This window comes from Ctenopharyngodon idella, chromosome 6, assembly GCF_019924925.1.
Source record: "Ctenopharyngodon idella isolate HZGC_01 chromosome 6, HZGC01, whole genome shotgun sequence".
In the NCBI taxonomy this organism is placed as follows: domain Eukaryota; kingdom Metazoa; phylum Chordata; class Actinopteri; order Cypriniformes; family Xenocyprididae; genus Ctenopharyngodon; species Ctenopharyngodon idella.
In genome coordinates, this window is record NC_067225.1 from 4,111,873 (window position 1) to 4,138,932 (window position 27,060).

At 35.7% G+C, this 27,060-nt stretch overlaps 1 protein-coding gene across 1 annotated transcript; it reads left to right on the forward strand.

Moving 5' to 3' along the window:
* Window positions 1-25,582, forward strand: LOC127515018 (glial cell line-derived neurotrophic factor). Its single transcript, XM_051898359.1, has 4 exons — window positions 1-1,174; window positions 13,436-13,506; window positions 14,092-14,269; window positions 24,125-25,582. The coding sequence occupies exons 1-4, from the start codon at window positions 1,144-1,146 to the stop codon at window positions 24,547-24,549; spliced, it is 705 nt and encodes a 234-aa protein (XP_051754319.1). The 5' UTR covers window positions 1-1,143; the 3' UTR covers window positions 24,550-25,582.
* The last annotated feature ends 1,478 nt before the right edge of the window (window positions 25,583-27,060 follow it).

Below are 27,060 nucleotides of genomic sequence, written 5' to 3' on the forward strand. Positions count from 1 at the left end.
TTATTTATTTATTGAAAATGAATGGAGGTGAAACCATAAGAGCTTTATGCAATCTTAATCCTTATAGGTCTATTAAAGACTATTATTACTATACTTACACTAATTATTAGTATTATTAATTATTAGAATTTCACATAATTGTTAGTGTTTTGACAAACTCTATAAACCCAAGTATTAAAATGTGGCACATAAGGAAAAATAGATTTACAAAATAAAAAACATTTTTGATTCCACAAAGAAAGAACCTTTCAGTGAACAGTTCTAAAAAAGAACTATTTTTTCTTACTTTGAAGAACTTTCTAAAAAATCTAAAGAACCTTTTGTGCAATGAAAATTTTCAATGGATGTTAAAGGTTCTTCATGGAAACATAAATGCCAATAAAGAATTCATTTTTAAGAGCGTACTGGGAAACATCCTCGGCAGCCACTCACATTTTCTTCTGAAATTGTAAAAATGTATTTATATTATTATGTAAACTCGTAGAATGGAGTAAAATAGAATATTTGATAATGTAGGCTGGGGCAAGAGAAATGCTGCAATACTGCTCCAGTACTGCAGTGTCTCGACCAGGTGAGCGCGTTACCTGATCTTGAGTCTTTCACTCCATTAGAACTCATTATAATCAACGAAGCGGCCTCCTGTGCAAGAGATGGAATTCTGACGTTGGCAGCCAATCGACCAATCAGAACGCTCTCGTTATAATCTGCGGGGCGCGACGCGTTACAGCTTCGTGGATTATCATGGGATCGCTGGAGTTTGTCGCGTCGCTTGCTTGTAGTGTATCATGTGATAGGGGCTGGAATTTGACACCTCAGGGGTTGAAAACTCTCATGTGTTTTATGGGACTTGATTTTGGCACAGGCTCCTGCGTTTAGAGTGGAGAGCGTCTCCTGAGGAACTACCGCGCGCGGGCTGTCCTGGACCTGAACGCGCCTGGTCTTGCGTTTAAGACGCATCTGAGTCAGTCAAGACAACCCTAGTTTCTGGTCGCTCAGGACAATTTTATGTGAAAAACGTGGATGTTCAGAATTATGCATCTTCACTACAAGGAGAGGTCGAGAGGAAACATTTTAAGGAATACGTTTTCATTATCTGTGGATTATTTTCACTTGTCAGTTTCTTAATTTATTTCACTCAAGTCCATGACAGGAGAGGTCGATCAGGACAGAAAAGGTAGGCTTATATATTTCTCTTTTTTCTTTTCTTTTCTTTTCTTTTCTTTTCTTTTCTTTTCTTTTCTTTTCTTTTCTTGTCTTTCTCCTATTTAATTTGAATCAGGTTATAGTAGGGCATTGGTATAAAGTTCGCATCTTTGAACAATTGTATTAGCACATTTATATTATGCTATATTTACATACAATATATTTAAATAATAATTTGTAAATATTTATATTATATATTATATATTTATGTTGGTAGAACCTTTCTCACAAGCTAATTGTGGCTGTTATCAGAGAAAATGCATGTAATTTTTGCCATGTTAGATATAGGCTATTTCCGATATAAATTTAAAATACGTTAATTTTTATATAATAATCTAATAAACTCACGTATGTAATGTTCTTGCTTTAAGTGTTGCTAAGCCCCAAAAGAATAAGAATCAGAAATAATTTGTCTTCACAGGATATTCGATTCAAATTATATTTTTGTCTCATTTTTCTCTTTAAGTATAACGTATAACTTGTTTTTTAAAATAGCAGGAGTAAAATTTAATTTTCTTTTTCCTTTAATATTTCCTTTATAAAACCATATAAATATACATCAGTTATTCTTGGATCTGTTGAAAGGTGGTTGATCCCAGAAAATTAAAGCAAAATAAAAGCTGCTTAACGACTCAATCTCATACAAACATGTTGAAAAAGTACCTCAAAATACTTAATTAAGTGTATTCCTTTGCTTATTTGACAAGCTTTTTCTCTGCTGACTGAGCTGATGATTGATTATGGGACTGACAGTAAGTGTGCGCCTGAAAGAGCTGTTTTCCTGTCTGGAAGGGATGAAATCTGGATACAGTTAGAAGAGAATCCCAGGATTCTCTCTCTATGGTCTTATTGGTCTTTTCTCCACTCTATGGTCTTATTATGGCCATTCGTGATTTTTCAAGTCTTATATCTGGCTATGAAGTCTCGTCTGCTATGAGATCTTCTTAGCTGAACTGTAATTACAAATTCTCAGTTCTAAATTCATTGAATTTGATCTCACTTCTGGTCCAGGTGCATTGTTTTTCATTGCATATGTTCTATGCTGGAACGAATGAACAGCACACCACAGCAATGCCGCCTTGTAAGTATCTTTTTAAAAGATTTTGATTGGAATGCTCAGAAATTCTTACACAGAACCAGTTCCATATGTACCTATCCACCCATCTGGATGAGTTGGTCGTCGTGTTTGTTGAGCAGGTGATATTGCATTTCAGTATCAGATCGCATACACTTCCAAATTGACTGCAGGCTACTCCATGATATCCTGTAATCTTTGAATCAAAATTATTCATTTATTTGTCTGTTGGCATGGTTTTATGTGACTAAGGCAATTCCTTTCTCTCGGGTTATTTGTTATGTCATGTTTAAAGATTAAGTAGCAATGATGAGTCATTGGTTTGCTCTTTTTTTAAGATGTACAGTATCTGGTGTGTTTTCGCAGGGCACATGATGTGCTTTACGGTGATAGAGTTTGATGGAGTTTTGTGGAACTCTTTATTATCATAGGTGGGTCTCTTTAGTTTATGACCTGCCATGTATCCATGATGAAATGTCTTTAATGTGTTCCGTTTTCCTGTTGCTGTGATAGATTGGGTGTGCTAGCACTCAATGCTCAAGTGCCTGAATCACACCTGCTTTAAGAGACACTAATGCAAGCACCCAGCCCTTTTCAGTTTTACTGTCTGTTGAAAGCAGTAATACCATTTAATCGCTTCTAAACTGTCTATTTTTGGAGAATTGCTTTTAATTGCTTTAATACTGTCTTATAGTGGGTCATATAGTTGTTCTCAACTGTTTTGCTCCAGGAACCAGATTTTACATGTTTTGTTTTTTTTGTTAAATGTAAAAGAAAAAAAAAAAAAACGAACTGAATTGTTAAAACAATATAGTTAATTATTTTATAATTTTTATAAAATAGTTCTAAATATAAAAATATAAAACAGTTAATATTATAAAATAATTCAAAATGATATTATAAAATAAATTATTTAAATTTTGTTAATAAAAATGTGCAAAATACAGAGTTTGATTGGACACACAACATTGACAACTAAAGAAAGTGAGACACAGGAAGTGTTTTCTCTTCCTTTTTTTAAAGCTAAATAAATATTTTGCTATCCTAACTACAATCTTAGAAGAAAAGGTTCTATATTCTGTAAGTCGCTTCATATAAAACCTTTTAGGGGCTCCTATCATTTTAATGAATTACTTATGTTTTGATTCATTTTTAATTTTAGTTAAATAATCCATTAAACATAAAAATATTATGCAATCTTTTAAGACATTTCACCTTATATAGAACCTTTCTGGCATAAAGCGTTCTGTAAAATTGAGTCAAGAACCCTAGGGTTCTATATAGAACCTCACCTGAACCCCTTTTTTTTTTTTTTTTTCTAAGAGTGATATGCACAATTATATGGTTAGATGCATTTTACTTTAGTTTCACATTTTGCATCCATTTTTGACCCACAAGATTTTTCCATGTAAACTGTTGTTTGAATTGCTCAGGTGTGTTTTCAGTGTCCATTTAATTTTGATGAAGCGACTACATAGCAAGTGTAGGTTTCACGACTCTTGAGTGCATGGAAACGGGGGAGAACATGAGTGTCAGGCGATCACACGGGACATTGGAGCGCCTTGGTGTTAGTAAGAATTATGGGCCGCAGTCACCGTGTGGCAGTCCACCGCTGGATAATTTATTACAGGCTCCACTAATGAACAGCCTATTTGTGCAATAATGAGAAACACCTTATCCAGGGTCAGAGCAGGGCAGAGGGACACTAGAGCCCATGGAGAGAGGGTCAAATTCTTACATAAAGTTAAATACTAGTTTTGTATAGCCAAGTTTTTGATATAAAGTCCGGTGCACGCTATACAGATTGTTTTGGACAAAAACAGCCCACTTAAGACAGGAAGAGACTGATAGGTACATTTGTTTAGGTTTAGACCATGATGGAGAAATTAACAAGTAATTGCACAGCAGAAAACACAAACATAAAACAGCAAAAGAAAAAGTAGCAGAAAATGTCTATAGATTTTGTGATCAAAAATGATGTCCATCAAAAGTTTTGCTCATTATCATTATACAATTGCTACTAATCGCCTCAAACAAAACCCATCAAGATTTGATGCTACTTACCTGGCAGTTTGGCAGTTTTTGGCAGTTTGGTGATTATTTCATCCTCAAAACCAGGAGGACTTATAAAAGGAATCTGTGTGTCCTTCCTCCCAGAAGTCAGAGAAAGTAGCTAAAGGTAGAGCTTTCCATTTCAAGAAGTACTTTCCAGTTTTGTGTATGATATGCAACAAACTCTGAGCTGTGTGAGTCTAAACTAGTTAAATACTAACTGTTTGGAGGGGGTGTAGAGACCAATGTGAACGCAATAGCGTTAAACACTCCACTCAAGTGCACTCAAGTGCATTCTGACTTATAAACATCTATTTTTTCACATTAGATGCATCACATTTTATTTGAAGCATCTTCATGATTTTTTTCTTTTCAAATCTTGCCTTGATGAATTGGTTATCAGTATTAAAGGGTTAGTCATTGACTCAAAAATGAAAATTAATCATTCACCCTCATGTCGTTCTACACCCGTAAGACCTTCGTTCATCTTCGGAACACAAATTAAGATATTTTTGATGAAATCTGATGACTCAGTGAAGCCTCTGTTGAATAGAGAATACTTTTTGTGCACCAAAAAAAAACAAAATAACGACTTTTCAACAATATATAGTGATGGCTGATTTCAAAACACTGCTTCGAAGCTTTAAGCATCTTTTGTTTCGAATCAGTGGTTCGGAGTGCCAAAGTCACGTGATTTCAGTAAACGAGGCTTCGTTACATCATAAGTGTTTCGAAATTTCAATAGTTCATGTAACTTTAGCAGTTTGAATCGTGATCCGAATCACTGATTCGAAACAAAAGATTCGTAAAGCTTCGAAGCAGTGTTTTGAAATCAGCTATCACTAGATATTGTTGAAAAGTCGTTATTTTGTTTTTTTGGCGCACAAAAAGTATTCTTGTCGCTTCATAACATTAAGGTTGAACCACTGTAGTCACATGAACTGTTATGTTTTTAGTACCTTTCTGGGCATTGAAAGTGTTAATTATCTTGCTGGTAATAGAGGCCTCACTGAGCCATTGGATTTCATTTGTGTTCCGAAGATGAACAAAGGTCTTACGAGTGTGGAACAACATGAGGGTGAGTAATTAATGGCAGAATTTTCATTTTTGGGTGAACTAACCCTTTAATATACAATGCTTTGAATTTGCTTTCTCAGTCATTAATTTCTTTCTAAAAAAAGTCTTAAAAAATCCAAATGAGAGAACTTTAATGCAATTATTGTCTGTTTTGGACAACAATGAAAACAGACTTTCTTTTTCCTGAGAAAAATACCTCAATTATCTCACGTGTCCTCTGTAGGGTTTTTTTTTTATCTATTTTTATTTATGTACTTCTCCTCATTTTAAGAAATAAAAATGGATGCTTTCATTAAAGTCGGCATGAATTAATAACAATTTAATTTATTACATTTATATTGTGCTTTTCTCGGCACTCAAAGCGCTTTACATATGGAAGGGGGAAACTCCTCAACCACCACCAATGTGCAGCATCCACCTTATCCAGCCATATTGTGCCAGAATGCCAACCACACACCAGCTTAATGGTGTAGAGGAGATGAGTGATGAATCCAATCTGTATATATATGGGGATGATTAGGAGGCCATGATGATGGACAGAGGCCAATGGGCAAATTTGGCCAGGATGCCGGGGTTAAACCCCTACTCTTATTCGAAGGACATCCTGGGGTTTTTAATGACCACAGAAAGTCAGGACCTCGCTTTAACATCTCATGCAAAGGACTGTGCTTTTTGACAGTAGTGTCCCTATCACTACTGGGGCATTACAGACCATAGGGTGAGCATCCTCTGCTGGCCTCATTAACATCTCTTCCAGCAGCAACCTAGTTTTTCCCAGGAGGTCTCCCATCCAGGTACTGACCAGGCTCAACCCAGCTTAGCTTCAGTGGGCAACCAGGTGAGAGCAGCAGAGCAGATATAAACAGTTGCGATAGTCTTTTCTTCCCTATTGTGACGTATGTCCGAGTGAGGCGGCTTCGCAAACAAGAAAAATGTAGGAGGATTTTGGCCATGGGGAACTGATGGGATGGTTGTGGTTTGCTATTGGTGGATCTCATGTGAGTGACAGGTTGTCCCGCCCTCGCACCAGTAAACACGTCATCAGAGAAGAGATGTCGCTGCTTGTTTTGTTGTTTTGATTAAAGATTACGAGGCACATTAATTTAAAAAATAATGATGTGCACTGATAAATCTTTTATAATAAATATATTCCATAAAAAAACAAGATTTGTCAATTTTGACTCAATGATGACATTATGTCTACTGAACTATGAAAGAGCAAAATTTTATTGCAATAAAATTTTCCTCTGGGTAAGGCTTTGAACCAATATGCTGCAATTTTTGAGAAGCATTGAACAGTGCACCAGTTTGTGCTTGTATGCAGGATAGTTTGAGACTAAAGGAGTGAAAATGCATTGGGTTCACTCAGCAAACTCAGCCATGTGGAATGTTCTGTAATGTCATCTGGGTAAACAAATACAAACACTTTTCAGAAATACATCTCTTTCTCCCCTTCTCTGTCCGTTCTGTCACTTCAGTTGAGCTATCAAAATCGGTCTTCATTATTCCCAGTAACACACGTTACCCACCCCAGTTTACTCCTTTGGCTCCCATTTCTCCAAATGACAGCTTGGACCCCACAGAAAATGAACACACACCGCTGAGAAGTGTATCTGATTTGTTACACACACACACACACACACACACACATGCTGGATTTTATTATTTGCAAAATGTTATTGATTCATCATGTCAGCGAGCAGGTTCATTTATCTTAATGGAGCGGACAGATGTGTGTATCTGTATACACCACAGAGAAACAAGGAGATGAGAGCTAGATAGTTGTGTGTGTGTGTGTGTGTGTTTGAGGAGAGCTCATAACTGGACATCTGGTTCTCCACTGTCACGCTCACACAGAAGTTTCTCAGTAGAGAATCCAAACAGACGCCTCTTCATTTACAGAAACTGAAACATGTTTAAATTCTGTCAAAATTGTTCTTCCAGAGCAGCTCATGTCTCTTAGTTCACAGACAGGCTTGTATAAAATGTCTACATCTCTGATCATCTCTCTGTCTGTCTTATTCACAACAGTAGATACTTCTGAAGACAACTGACTGTAAAATATCTCCCTGCCCTGATGCATGGCCATTGCTATGCAGTAGATAGGGCATTCTGGGTGGTTGCTAGGCTGTTCTGGGCAGTTGCTAGGTGGTTGGTGCAGTTGAAAAGAGTTCATCCTCAAGTCTCTGTGATATTCTGTTCTTTATATGCCTTGGGTCTCTCCTCCAAGCCACAGTAGCATTTTTAATGTTTATTTTAAGGCAAAATTCACAATTTTTAAAAAAAAATTTGTAGAAAAAAAAGGACACTGCCCCTTTTAAAAGTTGCACGATTTAAAAGTGTCTTTCATGTCTGAATCACAGACAGCGCAAGACGAGTTACATGCCAAAATGTAACACTTAGGGCTAGAGATTTAACTGTGAGTGATAGTGATGCTCACTTTAGCAAACAACACTAATAATGCTCAGAGTAATAAAGGAATGGCAATACACTGCACCACACATACAGTACATTTTCATGTAGACTTGCACTACCATTCAAAAGTTTGGAGTTGGTAAGATTTTTTAATATTTATGAAAGAAGTCTCTTCTGCTCAGTAAGGCTACATTTATTGTAAAAACAGTAATACTGCGAAATATTATTATAATTTAAAATAACTGTTTTTTATTTGAATATATTGTAAAATGTAATTTATTCCTGTGATCAAAGCTGTATTTTCAGCATCATTACTCCAGTCTTCAGTGTCACATGATCCTTCAGAAATCATTCTAATATGCTGATTTGCTGCTCAAGAAACATTTCTGATTATTTTCAATAGCCTCGTTTCCACCGAAATTACCCAGAACAGTTTGTCCCAGGAATTTTTTTCCCCACAGACCTTTTGCTGTCTGCGTAGGACTGCGCGCAACTTTCCAGTTCACGCTGGATTTCATCCTCCGCATATAAGCTTAATAAAGCCTGAACCTCATTGTCGGTTGTAATTTTTAATCTCCATTGTTGATTCGAATAGCAAACAACTCTTACTGCATGCACCGCAACAGACTTTTAAAAACGTTGAAATAAAATTCTGCGTAGAGAAAGTTCCGAAAGTTCCTGAACTTTGAAAAAGTACTACCTCGCAAGCAGGGACTTTCTGAGGGGGAAATTTTTTTACATGGAACTTCATTTAGACCATGGTCCTTGCAGTCGAAACACACTGAGTACCACCCCAAAGTCCCTAGTTTCTGGAGAAAGTTCCTGCGGTGGAATCGCGACTGAGGTTTAAAACAGCTGTGCTGCTTCATATTTTTTTTTCAGGATGCTTTGATGAATAGAAAGTTCAAAAGAACAGCATTTCTTTAAAGGGGGGGTATCACACACAGTTTCTGCCAATCTCATGTTAATCTTGAGTACCTATAGAGTAGTAGTGCATCCTTCATATCTCCAAAAAGTCTTTAGTTTTATCATATTTATAAAAGATACATACGCTGTACTGAGTATTTCCGAAAACAGCCAAGCGCCTGGAGGCATGACGTGTGAGCGGAGATAGAGTGATGAGCTGTCACGAGCACGCGTAGCTTTTGTGTAGAGATCGGCTGCAAGCTATCAATGGTCAGCTAAACAGATGTATTTAAACACACGCAATACACCATCGCATTATCCCTGGATAACTTTTGAATCACTATAATGAATATAGTGTATAGTGAATGATGAATAACGAATTTATGAATTCACTACGTTCATGTTGTTTACATTATACGCACTTAGGTGCCTATTGCCAACAAAACAGACATTTGAAGCAGTTTTACTCACCACCTGTGGTTCCGACTCATGACCGGGATCATTACCGCTGTGACCACTCCATCTTTCAGTTTCAAACGATCTGTAAATCCAGCATGGAACTGGGCTTTGTTTATGAAACCATAAGCGCCGATCCTGAGGGCTTGAGCAGCCTCGGAAAAACACGAGATATTCTCCATTCATTTTAACCAATAAAAAAGTGATTTCAACTATCAGTTTCTGTGGTTATTTTAATAACAAATATCGAGAGCGCATCAATGTAATGCGTGAGCACAAAACTCTCAGCTCCACTTAATGCTGGGTTCTTTGGGAAGCGAGGTTATCTTTCCCTCACAACCAAAGACACACTTCTTTGGTGACATTGTTGATTTCGTGAAGTCCTGTGACCTGTGCAGCGCTGCCGACGACTTCTGTAAAGCCAAACGCACGTTGATGGGCGTGCACTTGCTCTCTCGCTGTGGCCGACGTGTGCGAGCGCGTCCTTCCAGAAGAAAAAGCCCGTACAAGCAATTCCGCCCCCGTTTACGCCACTCAGGCCCATACTCGAAAAAAAGACCCCGAATCCTGTAAGGATTTAGAAGAGAATTTTTGGCACAGAAATACTCCGTCATTTGTCCAACTCATGTTTTGAAACTTTGGCCATGTTTAGCATGAGAATCCAACTCTTTAACAGTGTAAATAAATCAGAATACATGAAATAGCATTATACCCCCCCCCTTTAAAATTTTTTGCATCTTTTGAATCTTTTGTGTGAATGTCTTTACTGTCACCTTTTGACCAATTTAATGTATCCTTGCTGAATAAAAGTATTCATTTCTTTCCAAAGAAAAAAAATGGTAGTGTATTTGTTCAAGTTTTGCCTTTGGTTTTACATGCTACAAAATGAATACACATGCTCCTCTGTGTCATGTTACATCCTTTAATGTCATGTAACATGTTTAGTGGCTAATTTATGCTGCGTTCCATTTGTCCTTGGAAGTTGGAAATTCCTAGTTCCCAGTAGGATCTTTTAACTGGAACGCCCTTTTTTTAGCAGAACTGCTTTATAGATGAACTAATTTAATAATTGGTAATATTTCAGCTGAACAACAGCCGAAACGCATCTTTTTCCTGTTATCACTGTAAAGCTGCTTTGAAACAATCTGTATTGTATAAAGCGCTATATAAATAAAGGTGACTTGACTTAAACTCAGTGGTGCACACAGTCCTCTCCAACCTCTATTTGTGGACAAGATACTTCGGCATTATCTGTGCAAAATAACGCTTGTGTGTTTGTATTTTGAAAGAGCAAGCACAACAAAGGTTTGCCTGGACATTCCTAGCTATGAAATTCGTCCTCCAAGATAAATGAATGCAGCATTATATTCCAGTCATTTCTGTTGGAAGAATCTGATTGGTTGGGACGTGCAACACCGCATTAGCAGCTCAGTGTGACTGTTTGAAACCAGACACTATCATATCAGTTTCACAGTCCGTCTTTATACATGTTCTCTCTGATGTATGCCAGGAGGATGTTGACTTAGGTTTCTTATCATTTGATTTTCATGACATATTTGTTTTTTAAAAGAATATTCCTGTGTCATCACCATTTTGCCACATCAAAACCCTCATTGGCTTATTGCATGTTTTGACAACCACCCGCAGTGATGAATGATGCTCTTTTTTTAATTTGAAGTTAAAGGAAGTTGCTCAACAGTGAATCATCTCAAACTTATTTACAACTTTTGATCGGGTGTAGGCGTGTGTGTTTGTGATTTGCTGCTTCATCACAAATGTTTAGCTGTGGACATTGCTTTTCTGTCCCCAGGTCATGAATTTTAGATAGGATAGATAGATAGATAGATAGATAGACAGATAGATAGATAGATAGATAGATAGATAGATAGATGCATACCTAAATAGGCCTACATTACATACAAACATGCATGCATACATAAATACATTTCATACATACATACCTATGACCTTTTTAGAGATAGATAGATGCTTGTAGTTTATAATTGAAGAGTGTTATCAGTGTCAGCTGCAGTGAGTGCTTTAAATCTTCTAACTTTTATGTCAGTCATTGAACCTGCTAAACTGTGCAGACTGTGTCAGTACACACAACAGCTTGCAGCCTTCGGCGATGTTGGGTTATTCATAGCAACAGAGTGCTGTAAAACAGATATTTAAGGCTGCAGATAAAAACATCTCTCTAGGTCAGCTCTGAATTGTGTTGCTACTTTCATCACATCCTGTTGTTTAATCATTTTCTAGCAGCCACATTTAAATGTGTGCAGTTTACGTGCAGCACGAGAGAGCATTTCACTGTGTGCATGTTTATACATGTTGTCAAGGACACCCTCTAAGCGAGGTAATTAATGATGATATAATGTGAATTTAGGTGGAATGCGTTATTAGAATAGACATAGTGCCACACATTCTGTTCCAAGTGGTTTCCATGGCATTGCCAGGTGTACTGGGTAGTTGCTAGGGTGTTGCTAGGTGAAAATCATCGTATCACTTAGTTAAGGAGTTTTTAGGAATCCCAAGGGGGGTGCTAGAGAAAAGAATGTGTAAAGAAATTAAGAACAATGGTTGCTTTAGACCAGTGTTTATTGTGACAAGCATATTAATAATTATTTTGAATTTATAATAATTCCCATATAATATTAGTATTTAGTTTAGTAAACTGACTAAATACATTTATTTAAATATTTAATTTAATTAATATGTTGTTTTTATGTTGTCACTATTTAAAAAAAAAAAAAAGTATAAATGTGAATGGGTCATTGACGAATAAGGTTTTTAAAAGTGTAAAGTGTTAAGTAAAAATGGAGATATATAATTAATTTTGAAGTTTTATTAAGTGTTAACAATGAGATTAGGTGGTTTTTATAATCAACTAATACTGCTTTTGTCATTTTTACAAGATGGACAAAATTTGTCACAAAAAAAGTCATTCAGTTTAACCAAAATTTCAGTTTTACAAAATGACACTATTGGTTATACCGAATGACGATATTTTCAAACAATGCTAACAGGCTGATATCTAGCTAGCTAGCTAGTTAGCTTGCTAGCTAGCTAACAAAAGGACAATTTCATATTTAATACAAGTTTTAAAATATTACAACATTTTCCATGTTTTATAGCGGTTGTACCGAATGACCTGATGTTTTGGGACATGCATATGAGCAAGTGAAAACATGAATTTTTCAAATAGTTAAGAGAGAGTTAGTTACTTTGCTTCATGACCATGTGGTCCTTTGCAGGTGTCTGAATGATGTCACATCCTGTCACATGACAGTGACCGCATGACTTGATCCAAAATGGTCTCTTTATATTGGTTACTATGAATGACCTCAATGAAATTCATTTTTCCAGACATTCTTTCTCATAACAAAGCAATGACTTCTACACATAATTTTAATACCATTTTGCACTAGGTTAATATATTATGTTATAAAATATATACATTTATTACATTTTAAGATATTTTTATCACAAATGAAATGGCTGTTTTAGCCTTTGGAAACCAAATGACCTTTTGACACTTCAAAATCTTTAAAATACTTTTATAAGTAGCAAAATATAATTAAAACCTTTTCGATTCAATAAAAGAATCATAGAGTTACATACTTTGAATGTCATATCTTTGTTTTTTTATTATTATTAAGGCCTTTGGACAAAAAAAAAAAAAGACCCATTACGTCTTTGACCCGAATATAGTATAAAATATGTATTAAAATATATAGTCTTTAGATTATATGAAGGTTGTCCTTTGCAAAGGGATCATCGCATTGATCATATTTATAAAAAGTTTAAAGAATGCCTTGATTAGAAAGGTAATTTTCTAAAGTCTTCTCATTAGGCTTCATAATTTGATATGCCTTCAGCAGAGGAAATTTAACAAGATAGAAAATGGCTAAATAACTTTATTTTGTGACATATTAAAGCAATTGTTCACCCCAAAATCAAAATTCTCTCATCATTCATTCAACACCATCATGTCTGTCAAATATATGCTGTTTTTTTCCCCGTAAAATGCAAAATCTGAAATTCTGGATAGCTCTTACACGGCTCTTTTCTGTACAAGGATCTGTACAGTGATCTATTGTTGCTACTTTCATCACATCCTGTTGTTTAATCGTTGTCACATTCAGAAATGCAGTTGAGAGAACATGTAAAGAACTGTTTCTTTAAGAACTTCTTTAGTGTCCATGTATTTGCATGCATATCAAATGAAATATCTTTTCTTTTGTTTTGTAGATGGCAAAGGGTGGAGTTGTCCGGAGAATTGCATGGCCGCACCTGCCCGATGTCACCTGAGAAACTGGAAGGTGAGCATTCCTCATATCATTTGGGATATCGCCTAATAAATAAACACACACTTTGATGCTGTCTGACATATAATCTCAGTCCCTGTTTGGTCTTGGCTTTAGTGTGTCAGAAGCTTGTTGGTTTGGACTTGTTTGTGTGTCAATTGCGGTTGATTTTCACTCCGGTTCACCGGATCTTTTCAGCCAGACACTCCACAGACACTCATTCATTAAAGTCATCCTGAAATATTTACTCATCAGGATCTACGGCAGTGTTGGGTGTTACTTAAGTAATTAAAGAGGTTGAAGTGTTGGCTGTGTAAGATCATTTGCGGCAGGGTGGAGGTCTGCTGTAGTTCAGGTTTGGGGGTGGGAAGTGTATCCATGTGAATGGGCCGATCAGACATCACGGATCAGTTTACTCAGGGTTTATATAACACAGACGAGTAATGGGCAGGTTGCGACAGCGTGGGGAGATTAACCCTGGGGATTCATGTCATTATATTGCCTACTAGCGATTATTTCTTGTTTTTGTACGTGTTATTGGCTTTAAGTTCATACACGCTGTACCAGTTTTAATACTGACATCATTTGTTCTTCCTGTAGGTGATGCTGCTGGTGTTTGTATGTTTTCTGGTTCTGGTTGATGGACATTTCCTGCAGGAGGAGACAGAAGAACCCCGTCCTAGCAAACTGAGAACCTTTTCAAACCATCCAGAACGTCCAGGACTGCAGAAAGACCTAGATGAGAGGCAGAGCAGAGCATCATGGGCAGGATTGCATGGTCAGTACACTATAGACGGTGAATGGGGAAACCGGGGCTAGTTGTCACGCTTTCTACTTAAAGGGGTCATATAATGCAGAATGTGTATGCGACGTTTTAGCTCAAAATACTCCACCAATCATTTTTTATAGCATGTTAAATTTGTCACTTTTAAGGTGTGAGGAAAAACACTCTGTCACTCTGTCCCTTTAAATGCAAATGAGCTTGCTGCTCTCAAGAAGAGGGTGGAGTTTCAAGAGCTTGTGTTAGCAGTGCGGATTACCTCACGCAGACTCACTGAAAAATGTCAGGAACTGTTCAGCCTTTTATGTTCAAAACAGAGTCGGACAATGATGGAGAGACTCAAGAAGAAGTGACAACATGTAGAATGCAACAGGACGTTTCTGAATGGTTAGTTGATGAATTTATGTAGCTGATGTGGAGTTAACTATCTTAAAGTCATTGATTAGCATAATCTGTCATGATAATCTATAAATCGCTTGTGTGGGAACTGTTGTAAGATGCCTACAGAGAAGGAGAATATATGCTGCATGAAGATAGAACAGGTATAGTTCAGTTTAATTACAGTTATAACTTGTCATTTTGTCATCTTGCTTTTATGACATGCTATTGCATTTGCGTTACGTACTGTATTGCAGTAACATGGCCTCATGCCCTTTGTTGTGTGTTCTCAGGGGCAGGGTTTATGTAAATTTTAGGGTTAGTGATGTCACCAACCCGGGAAGAAGCTTGTTGTAGTCCCTACCAGCCGTTTGTTGTAGTCCTTAAACAGAGAATTCTTAAAAGAAAATATCTCACTTTGCTTTGAACTTGAGCATCGTAACTTTGCAGATGTTGTTTACGCTCAAACAGCAACATTACACACTAACTGAAGTAAAAAAAAAAGTGAAATCATAATCAACCTACCTCTTTAAGTGAATGAATTCTCAAAGCGGGTTCATTTTTAAATGATGAATATTTGAAGTCTTGGCTACAAAACATTTATTTTTATTTACCTTAACATTTATGCATTTAGCAGTTTCTTTTAGCCAAAGCGACTTATATTATTATAGCGACTTACTTATATAAGCAACAATATTCATAATATAAAATGGCAGGTTTACTTACTAGTTTACTCAATAACTCAAAATTGACTTTGCTGACTGTATTGAATTCAAACAGGTGTAGCTCAGTCATTTTTTCTCGGATTCCAACAAATCATACATCACTTTGAAGGTTTTTAATAGAGAATGTGAGAATAACAATAACTCATTTTTGAAAATTTGCTCATTGCGACTCATTTTGCCAGCATGGGTCACATATGATCCTAATTTAGGACCATTTTAAGGGACCGAATTTAACATACAAAACACTGTTAGAGAAAACAAACACATGTAATTGCACTTTTGACTCAGTCTTATAGTTATTGAGATACTTATCTCTAGAGACAACCTCCCCATTTTAACTACAGTATGCTTCACTTCAATTTACAAGCCTCATCCACCTTTAACGTTGTTGCAAAGTCTGTCATTAAAATTGGAGACTTTTCGTCCGTACCCCACAGTAAAATTAAGCCATCAACAACACTTGGTGATAGATGTGAGCAATTTCAAAATTATACGTTGTCAAAAAGTGTACCAAAAGCTGTGTTGCAAGCCATATAATGTAGTTGATTCTCTGTAGCAGATAGAAGCTTGTGGATCTTTAACAAACTGTTTCAGATGTGAAGGGCTGCTTTGCTCAGAAGTTCCTCTTTCATAGCTTAATCTTAATAAAGGTCTCAATAAACTACCAACTTTGTCTGAGGTGTTTCTCTTAAAATTCCTTAGGAGAAATAGAAATAGTCACAAATGAGTCAATAGTTGACATGCAGTATGTGTATAGAGCTATAAAAAAAATGTGGGTAGCAGATCGTTTGGCATTGGAAAAATTTGATGAGAGATGTTTGTGTTTATCATTGAGATCTGATTTTTTACTAAAACAAAACCCTTCATTTTCTCTTATTGCTGGATAGGAAAAACAGCTGAGGAATTAAAGAGATTTCTTTGTTGTTTTTCTGTCGGATAGGAAGCTGTCTCGGTTAGGTCAGAGGAATGGAAGGTGAAACCAGTTCAGTCTGAGAAGACTTGTTCTGTTTCATGTCTTCTCAGGCTTCTTACTAAGTTACTGTTACATTTTCTGTCTAACCTGTCAGAGGTTTGAATCCTTTGGGAAGTCTGGTTTACACTTTCTGTTATCTCAAACACTTCACAAAGACTTAATGGGTGAATCTCACGAAACCCATCATGTCCAGATTATACTTCATCCCAAATTCAAAAGAAAGAAAAAAACTTGCTTAAACCCCGCCTATATTTTACTGCATTGTGATTTATATAATTTATATAATTTATATACAAGTTATATATATATATATATATATATATATATTGAACACAATAAGGAAATGAAAAAAAAAAAATCTCAGAAGTAAAACATTCAGATTTTGCATTACAGTAATGAGAATTTGGGAATTAAATGTGCTTAAATGTGATAATGTCACAAAGGGTAATATCTTTGCGGTCATAAATAGGCTTCATTTTCTTTATGCAAAATATAATGTCTTCTTTTATTTTGATGTTATGGGTGAAATGTGACCTGGAAATGTTTATGTAAACGCTAACACTTTATTTCGATTGTTTAACACGACGTTTTACACTTTAACACTAGGGCTGTGCGATATGACGATATATATCGTTACCACGAAATAAAATGTCTATCGTTAGAGATTTTGCTATATCGTATATATCGTAGTATGTAAATATATTGCACTATTTACACTTCAGAGTAATGAAATGCATGACTGAGAATATAAAGAGCAGGACGTGCTTGATGTTAAAAGAGTTATAAGCGGAATATATCCTGAAAAGGAACTCGGTGCAGCACTCGTGTTGTTAAAGTGTATTAATCACAATAAGTAGGGGTGGAAGATATACTGGTAGACACGATTAGCCGGTAGAAATTTGTCAACTGGTAGAGATTTTGGACTATCGTCTCTGTCGCATGAGGTTGCTATGCTGCGTGGTCACGAAAGCTTATAATTTGCAGTTTTTAAGCATTGCGGTTTAAAAACAAGTGGTTTTAAACGGTTTAAGTGCAGTTAGCAGCGAAAGACAACTCAATTCACCACATGCACGCGCTCTCTGAAGAGACTGTTTCTCAGCGCCGTCTGAGAGACGCGCGACATGAAGCCGCTGCTCATAGAGCGCGTGAGAACTGAATTGAGTGCTTTTTGACGCCTAATTGGGCTTGAATGGTTAAATACACATATCTATGTGCCAAAGTGACCACGTATTTGCAAGTAAACAGCCATTTATGTCTTAAGTGAAGATACAGTTGAGAAAGACAAGGCTCGAGTTAATGGATCGGTACAGTCAGTCTTAAAGGAACAGCATCCAAATTTACCTGCTAATCAAACAACAAAAAAGAGAAAATCTCTCAAAGCTTGCTTTTGTAATTTTAATAAGAATAAATGTATATTTAATGTACACAGTAAAGACTATGCATTGTTTTTTTTATACCTTTGATTACTTTATACATTTTCTAGTGCTTGAAGTTTTTTCATGTAAGTCTATTTCGTCTGTCTTTGTTCTATTGTAGTTTGTTTTCTTTGCTCTTTCTTTATCACAGTTTATTTGTCTTCAGTAAGCTTGAGAGTTTTTTAGGCTAGTATTAATTTTTTAAATTATATTGAAATTGATGATAATTATGAAATTTCAATGATATGGAAAATTTTGATATCATAAAAATATTATTTAAAGCAAAAATAACTATATCGTGATATAAAATTACTCATATCGTGATATAAGATTTTCGCCCAGCCCTATTTAACAAGATATTTTGATATTTAGACATTTTACAAACTATGAGCAACTTTGCAACTACATGTCAACTAACAGTCAGTAGAATATTAGTAGACTGTCTGTTTAATATATGCTAACACTTTATTTTGATGCTCCCCAACAGACATTCAACTGACTATAAGCACCTACATATCAACTTATTCTACTAACCCGAACCCTAACTGTAATCCTAACCTAACAGTCTGCTAATACTCTAATGAGAGTTAGTTGACATTTAGTTGACAAGTTACTTATAGTTAGTAGAATGTCAGAAGCTGACCATCGAAATAAAGTGTAACCATGTACACTTTTTCTGCATTTCTACAGAATATCTTTGTTGAAATGTAAGACGAAGTTCTTCTAATCCTGTGATTCTGTGTTGTCACAGTGACGGCTCACACCTTGCTTAAAGGCGAATTCCTTGCAAAGTATTGTATTTTCGTTCGTTTCCTTATGTTCAGTGGATATAAAATATCTATGCACATAATAATGTAGAAACACGAGTGGTATGCAAACTTACCGTGAGTGTCTCTTGTAAGGACATGCACACATACAGACCTAAATGATGTTCTCTTTAATTAGCTCTAAGGATGTTCTGTCGTTTGATGTTGACATATCCATGCTAACATGAAGACATTGTTTGTTTTGTGCAATATGATAAACATGATCAGCATTGGTTGCACGCTTGACATGTTGGGCAAACAAACAGAGCGATGTTTTTATAGAGTTACGGAGTCACGGTGTTTACACTCTTCAGGAAGTCAACCGTGATATTGGCCATTTTGCAGCCACCGAATTAATCGAAACCCTGCTCTCAATGGATGCGGAATGGCCACTAAAAATATACAAAAAAGCTAAAATTTTCTCTAATACTAATGAAGGCTACATTTATTTGATTAGAAATACAGTAAAATTGTGAAATATTATTACAATTTAAAATAACTGTTTTCTATGTGGTCTATGATTTTCTGTGATCAAAGCTGCATTTTCAGCATCATTACTCCAGTCTTCAGTGTCACATGATCCTTCAGAAATCATTCTAATATGCTGATTTGCTGCTCAAGAAACATTTCTGATTATTATCAATGTTGAAAACAGTTGAGCTGCTTCATAATGCTGTGGAAACAATGATACTCTTTTTTTAGGATTCTTTGAAGAATAGAAAGTTAAAAAAGTAGCATTTATTTGAAAGAGAAAAATGTATAAATGTCTTTACTGTCCAATTTTGATCATTGTAATGCATCCTTGCTGAATAAAATTATTAATTTTTTTAAAAATGTCTTTACTGACCACAAAAACTGTTGAACCGTAGTGTAGAACCTTCTTTAAAAATTTATATAACATTTGTAATATTTAAATGGATATTTAACTAATGATTGGATAAGTATTATATACAATCAAAAAAATATTAAGCCCATTTTTAAGATTTACAAAATTATGAATTGTATAGTAAAATTCCATCAAAATGAATTGAATAGTCCTTATATTATTCATATTATGAACTAAGAATTTGAAATGAGTAAAAAAAAAAAACTAGAGCTTATTAAAACATTTAAACATATTTTAATTTTTTTAATTTATGAATATGAATCATATAAACTGAAATGGTTCATATATAGTTCCATTAAGATTTATAGGTAACACTTTACAATAAGGTCTCATTTGTTAACATTAGTTAATGTATTAACTAACATGAACTAACCATGAACAATACATTTGGAACAATATTTATTTATAATTTATTTATTATTTATAATAAACAATATTTATTAATCTTTGTTAATGTTAATAAAAAATACAGTTGTTCATTGTTTGTTCATGTTAGTTCACAGTGCATTAACTAATGTTAACAAATACAACTTTTGATTTTAATAATGGGTAACACTTTACAATAAGGTTCATTAGTTAACGTTAACTGCATTAGTTAACATGAACTAATAATGAACTGCACTTATACAGCATTTATTAATCATTTTTCATGGTAATTTCAACATTTACTAATACATTATTAAAATCTTGTTAACATTAGTTAATGCACTGTGAACTAACATGAACAAACAATGAACAACTGTATTTTCATTAACTAACGTTAACAAAGATTAGTAAATACAGTAACAAACGTATTGCTCATGGTTAGTTCATGTTAGTTAATACATTAACTAATGTTTAACTAACAAACCTTATTGTAAAGTGTTACCTAATAAGGTTGTAAATGTTGAAATTAACATTAATTAAGATTAATAAATGCTGTAGAAGCATTGTTCATTCTAAGTTAATAAAATGAACTAATGTTAACTAATGAAACCTTATTGTAAAGTGCTACCGATTTATACAAAAGTTTTATTACTCATTTAAAATTCTAACTTAACTCATAATATGAACAATACGTAAGGATTATTCTATTCCATTCGATGGAATTTTACTATACAATTGAAATTCGTAAATCTTAAAAACGGGTTTAAATATATATTTTTTTAAATGTAATATTAGTTATAATATAAAAAATGTACCTTTTTATATTGGGGTCACTGGGTTGGCTGAAAGTCTGTGTAGGTGATCCCTAGGTCTGTAAACCTTAAGAAAACCCCTGCTGGTAGTATGTGTCAAGTAGTAGAGACATTTTCTGTGTGATTTAGTTAGAAATTCACTTACAGCACCAACACCTGGATAAGAGAAAGTATATCGCAAATATAAAACTACACACTTTACCTTTAAGAGGGAGGATTTTTTTCTTTATTAAGACACACTATATTTTACAGTATACCATTTTTCACACCCAGTACATTTGACATGTTTTCCACAGCTCATGCATGCGATAGAATAATCTCAGCATGCTCTCCCTTATCAATTTTGTGTTCCACTTCAAATAATCCAAAGCTCCTCTGTGCAGGTTTTGACACAGCAAATTGCTCCCTTGGAAGCTAATTACTGCAATCTTCGCCTGGAGAAAGTTTGAATCATGTTCTAAGGTTCTCCTCAACTTGTGACTTTAAACAAAACTCTATAAACATGATGTGGCAAGTCATGGGATGTTTTCAATGTTACATGCTGCAGTTGCATGAGTTACAGTACAACAATAGTACAGAGCAGTAGCTGTAACTGCAGGAGGAATTTCACACTGTGGTGATCTCGCTGGAGAGACATGCACCGTTACACAATCAGCTGTTGAGGTGTGAACCAGGGCCACTAGTGTTATCACCTTTTTAAATGCCAGTGTTACATTACAGTGGGCGGATATGCCTTGTGCTGTCAGGAATGGAGACTATTTTAATGCATCTGAGCCACGTGCCAGAAGCTGTATTCTCTGGAGAAATAGTTCACCTGAAAATCATTTACTCATACCAGTGTCATTCCAAACCAAACCTGAATGACTGAATGATCTTTTGCTGAACACAATAGGTGATTTTTTTTTGTGTATAAAAGAAAATCCTGGCCACCGTGGTCCATATGGTGAAAATGAATGGGGACGGGTACCTGTCAAGATGACAAAAAAACACTATCACATAAAGGTATGATAGTCAATACAAACTTATTGCAGTTTTGATAATAGAACAGGAGCAGAAATATTGTAGATGTCAAATTCATTATGTTTCCATTAGGTATGTAGCATTAGGTTTTATGTAAATTACATCAAACATCATTGGCTCTTGTGTATCTTGTGACCAAATGTCTTTTTCACTAAACCAGTTGAATGAAGGATTAAATTACTCATTAATAAAGACATTTAATAAAGTCACTTTTTCCATTCCTGAATGAATTAGTGTTTTTCAACGATTTGATTGAATTAATCACTCACTTCATTCATTCACAGACACTTGTCGCCACCTACTGCACTGTAAAAAAAAAAAAATCAGTGTTTTAGTTGAGAAAACTTAAAAAATTGGGTTGACCATTTTTTTTTGAAAATCAGACCATAAATTAATATGATGTAGAACTTTTATCTAACTTGTATATCTAACTTATATATACTTGTATATTTATCTAACTTATATATTTCTTGTGTATTCAGTTACTTATATGCACCAAAACAAGTTTAAAACACTCATTGAAATAGACAAAACCTCACCAAAAAGAACTCTAATCACTCTAATGGTGACTTGAAACATAAAATAATATTATATATAATATAACATAATATTTTAAGTTGCTCATACTAAATGGCCTAAAATTTGACTTTACACGTGTGCAGAATTATTAGGCAAGTTGATTTTCTGATCATATTTTTTCCCAAGCACATTTTACCAATTCCAAACCACATCAATCTTAATTACCACTATTAATTTTGTATTTAATCATTTATAAGTGATATATAATTGTTCATGAAGGCTGGAAGTGAAAAATGCCTTATATTCAGGTGTGCATAATTATAAGGGAGGTTTTCTTTTATAGATAAAATGAGCCAAAAAAAGAGATTAAACTCAGACTGAAAAGTCAAAAATTATTAAGTGCTCATGAGAAGAATGCAATACTAATGCAATACTAGAAATTGCAAAGTTAAGGCATGACCAATGGACAGCAAAACGCTCATTGGGTCAGCAGGTTCAGACAAAAAAAGGTGGAGAAGAAAAGATGCATGTTAACAGCAAAAGAATGAAGAATTAAGGAAGGTGAAGAATGAAAATGTGAAACCATCAGGAACCCTTTAGTCTCCAGCGCCACCATTTTCCAGAACTGCATCCTACCTGGAGTCTCCAGAAGTGCGTGGTGTCAGGATCTCAGAGACTTAGGTTAGATAAAGAGTCCTAAAAAATGACCCCCACCTTAATAAGAATCACAAGCTGAAGTGTTGTAAAATACGTGAATACTGTTTTTTTTTATAGCCTTTATAGACAGACAGATTAAGGGTGAGTCTTGAAGGACCAGCACCACATCCTCTTGTACCACTGTTTGAAGAATTTAACAGGCATCAAGTTTTGGGAGATCATTTTTAGTCCATCTCTGCGAGATGGACTTCAGGGTAGGAGATGGACTAAAAATGATCTCCCAAAACTTGCTGCCAGATTCTGGAAGATAAATTCTTCAAACAGTGGTACAAGAGGATGTGGTGTTGGTCCTTCAAGAGTCACTCAATCTATCTATCTGTCTACAAAGCCTATAAAAAAATCAGTCTTCATGTATTTTACTACACTTCAGTATGTGATTCTTATTAAGTGGGGGTCATTTTTTAGGATTCTTTACCTAACCTAAGTCTCTGAGATCCTGACACCTATTGCACTTCTGGAGGTTGCAGTTCTGGAAAATGGTGGCACTGGTGACTAAAGGGTTCCTGATTGTTTCACACTTAATTCTTCACCTTAATTCTTAATTCTTTTGCAGTCAACATGTGTCTTTTCTTCTCCACCTGTTTTTGTCTGACCCAATGAGCATTTTACTGTCCATTGGTCATACCTTATTTTAGTATTATACCTTATTATAATATTATAATTTAGTTATTTTGATTAATGTGTTTTGGAATTAGTAAAACATGCTTGGAAAAAAAAAAATATGATCAGAAAATCAACTTGCCTAATAATTCTGCACACAGTGTATCTAATTCTTGATGTAATGCCAACTTTTTCTACATTTGATAGTTCAATCAACCTTTAAATTAGAGTTTGTCTGCAAAATGGAAGTTGTTCTTTTTTCCTTTTTTTTTTTTTTTTAACAGTGAACGTTGTAACATGCAGAAAGAGTCAAACTGTGAAAATTCCAAGTGATGTTGGACTGTTACATTAGCACTCATAGAATGCTGCTCGACCAATCAGATTCAAGGACCAGAACTAAGTATTGCATAATTTATGATATATTTATGGTGCTTTTTTGTCATTTTGGAACTCAGTAGATCACTCATTATCTAGAAAAGAGTGGCCAAAATATTCTTCAAAAATTTTAATTTTGCGTCACCCAGAAGAAAGAAATTCATACAGGTTTATAACAAAATAAGTAATGATAACAGAACCTTCATGTTTGGTCACATGCTGTGGTCAGTTCTATCAGCTTGTGCTTTCTGTCTCCTTAGACCCGTCGCTAGCCGAAGAAGGTGAGGGTCATCGAATCCGTTGGCAGCGCTCCTCTACAAACACCTCAAGTTTGCGGAAATCTCCTAAGAACCGCAAGGAACGTCGCAACCGTACACGAGGCCGGAGCAGCCAGGACTGTCATTTGGAAAGGAAGGAGATGAGGGTGCGTGATCTCGGCCTCGGTTATGACTCGGACGAGATTGTGCTGTTTAAGTACTGCGTGGGGACGTGCATGAGCGCCCGTAAGAACTATGACCTGGCCCTGAAAGTGCTAACAGATAACGGCAGCGTTCCAAGCCGTAAAGTGAGCACTCACCCCTGCTGCAGACCGACGCGCTTCGAGACCGTCTCTTTCATGGACGCCCAGACGAGCTGGCAAACCATCAAATGGCTTTCAGCAGCCAACTGCAGCTGTGTGGGATGAGAGAACCCGAGGAAACACAGCCGGTAAAGTCAATCCAAAGCTCCGGTGTAGAAAGAGAGGGAATTCCACTGCAAGGAATCTGTGATGCAGCGCTCCTGTTGATGAGAGCTTCAGCAGTGCGGTGCAAATGCAGCGGATCTGCCATCGTGAGCGGGATGTCCTGCAGGGTAACGGTCAGAAAGTGTGGAGGTCTGCATCATCTGACCTCGGAGAGCTAAAAACTACCTGTGAAGCGAGTCCTCAGATACAGTATCTGCTTCAGACTGCAGCTCTACATGGAAAGTTTGTGAAAAGTAACTTGAAGGCCTACATTTCACATTATGAGATTGAGCATTCAGTATGTTTTAAGAATGACGTGAATACCATGAAGGTTCATTTTAACAGAACAGAAGGTGCTTTAATTCACTTATCAGCCTAGCATGTGTGTTTGTTATACACACACTTTCCTTAAGCCAAGAGCACATTGCAAGACTGAAGCACGTCACCTATTTATGTTTACGATAAATTCTTCCAAACATAGGCCAAACATTTGTGCTGAATGCAATTAACATGCAGCAATTCCCCATTTTGCAGGCCGGTTCTGAATGCTAAGTCGTGGATTTCTGCACTGTGATGCAGGCATCTGAATCGGCTCTTTAGAATGAAGAAATCGTGCTTGATTACACTGCATGTCTGGACGTATGCCCGGTTATAACGCTCTCCTCCATCATCTGATCATCATTAGATGAATTACTGCTGCCATGATCGCTAGGAAATGTACACTAACTATTTTTAACTCTTTTCAACTCTTTCCTCTTTTAAACAAAATTCTGCCAGCTTTCCATATGCAGAACAAGCTCAAGTGTTGAATTTTGTGAATGTTTTATTCTATAATAAGCTTGTTTTACATAGAAATGAACCGTGCTTGCATTTTTAAGAAATGACGATGAACTAATTTACAATACTGTTCAAAATTTTGGGGTCAGTAAGAAATGAATACTTTTATTCAGCAAGGATGCATTTAAAGGATTAGTTCACTTCAGAATTAAAATTTCCTGATAATTTACTCTCCCCCATGTCATCCAAGATGTTCTTTCTTTCTTCAGTCGAAAAGAAATTAAGGTTTTTGAGGAAAACATTCCAGGATTTTTCTCCATATAGTGGACTTCACTGGGATACAACGGGTTGAAGGTCCAAGTTGCAGTTTCAGTGCAGCTTCAAAGCACTCTGCACGATCCCAGACGAGGAATAAGGGCCTTATTTAGCGAAACGAAATTTATATACTTTTTATCCACAAATGCTCGTCTTGCACTGCTCTGCGATCCGCCACGCATTACGTAATCACGTTGGAAAGGTCACATGTCACGCGTAGGTGAAAGTACAGATCCAGTGTCTACAAAGCGAACATACAAAGACTAAGCCAAACGCCCTTTACAAAAAAAGGTAAAACGATGTCGGACGATTTTGAAGTTGGAGGAGAAAATTAGATGGAGTTTTGCCCTACCGCGGTACTTCAGCCTACGTGACGCGTGACCTTTCTAACGTGATTATGTAATGCGTGGCGGATCGCAGAGCAGTGCAAGACGAGCATTTGTGGTTAAAAAGTATATTTTCTTTTTCTTTTTTTTTTTGAAAATTAACAATCATTTAGCTAGACTGCAATTTGGACCTTTAACCCATTGACCCCCAGTGAGGTCCACTATATGGAGAAAATTCCTGGAATGTTTTCATCAAAAACCTTAATTTCTCTTCGACTGAAGAAAGAAAGACATAAACATCTTGGATGACATGGGGGTGAGTAAATTAACAGGAAATTTTCATCCAGAAGTGAACTAATCCTTTAATTGATCAAAAGTGACAGTAAAGACATTTATAATGTTAAAAAAAGATTTCTATTTCAAATATATGCTGTTCTTTTGAATTGATAATAATGAGATTAGCAGCAAATCAGAATATTAGAATGATTTCTGAAGGATCATGTGACACTGAAGACTAGAGTAATGATGCTAAAAATTCAGCTTTGATCACAGGAATACATTACATTTTACAATATATTCTAATAAAAAACAGTTATTTTAAGTTGTAATAATATTTCACAGTATTACTGTTTTTACAGTAAAAGCAGTCTTGGTGAGCAGAAGAGACTATATTCAAAAATATTGAACAATAGTGTAAATACTTATTGTGCATTGCTGTACCAGCACAGATTAAACTGGATTGCGGGTGGTTAGTGAATAAGATGCAGGTTTTTGCAAGCAAAACTGTGTAGTGAATTCACCCGTGAGTGTTTCAATTGCTCAGGTTGACTTGTGACCGTCTTGTAATGTGCCCTTGGCGTTATACACTCGCACAAACACAACCAACCACACAGACAGCGAATCAGTTATCCTGATGCCACATTCAGAAACCTCTATTGAGATTTCAAGAAATACCTCTTTAATTTATAATAACTTTTTTCATCGCATTGTTATCAACATTGTTATTTTTGTTTCACTGCTCGAGTGAATGTCTGTGCATTTTCTCTTATGGACT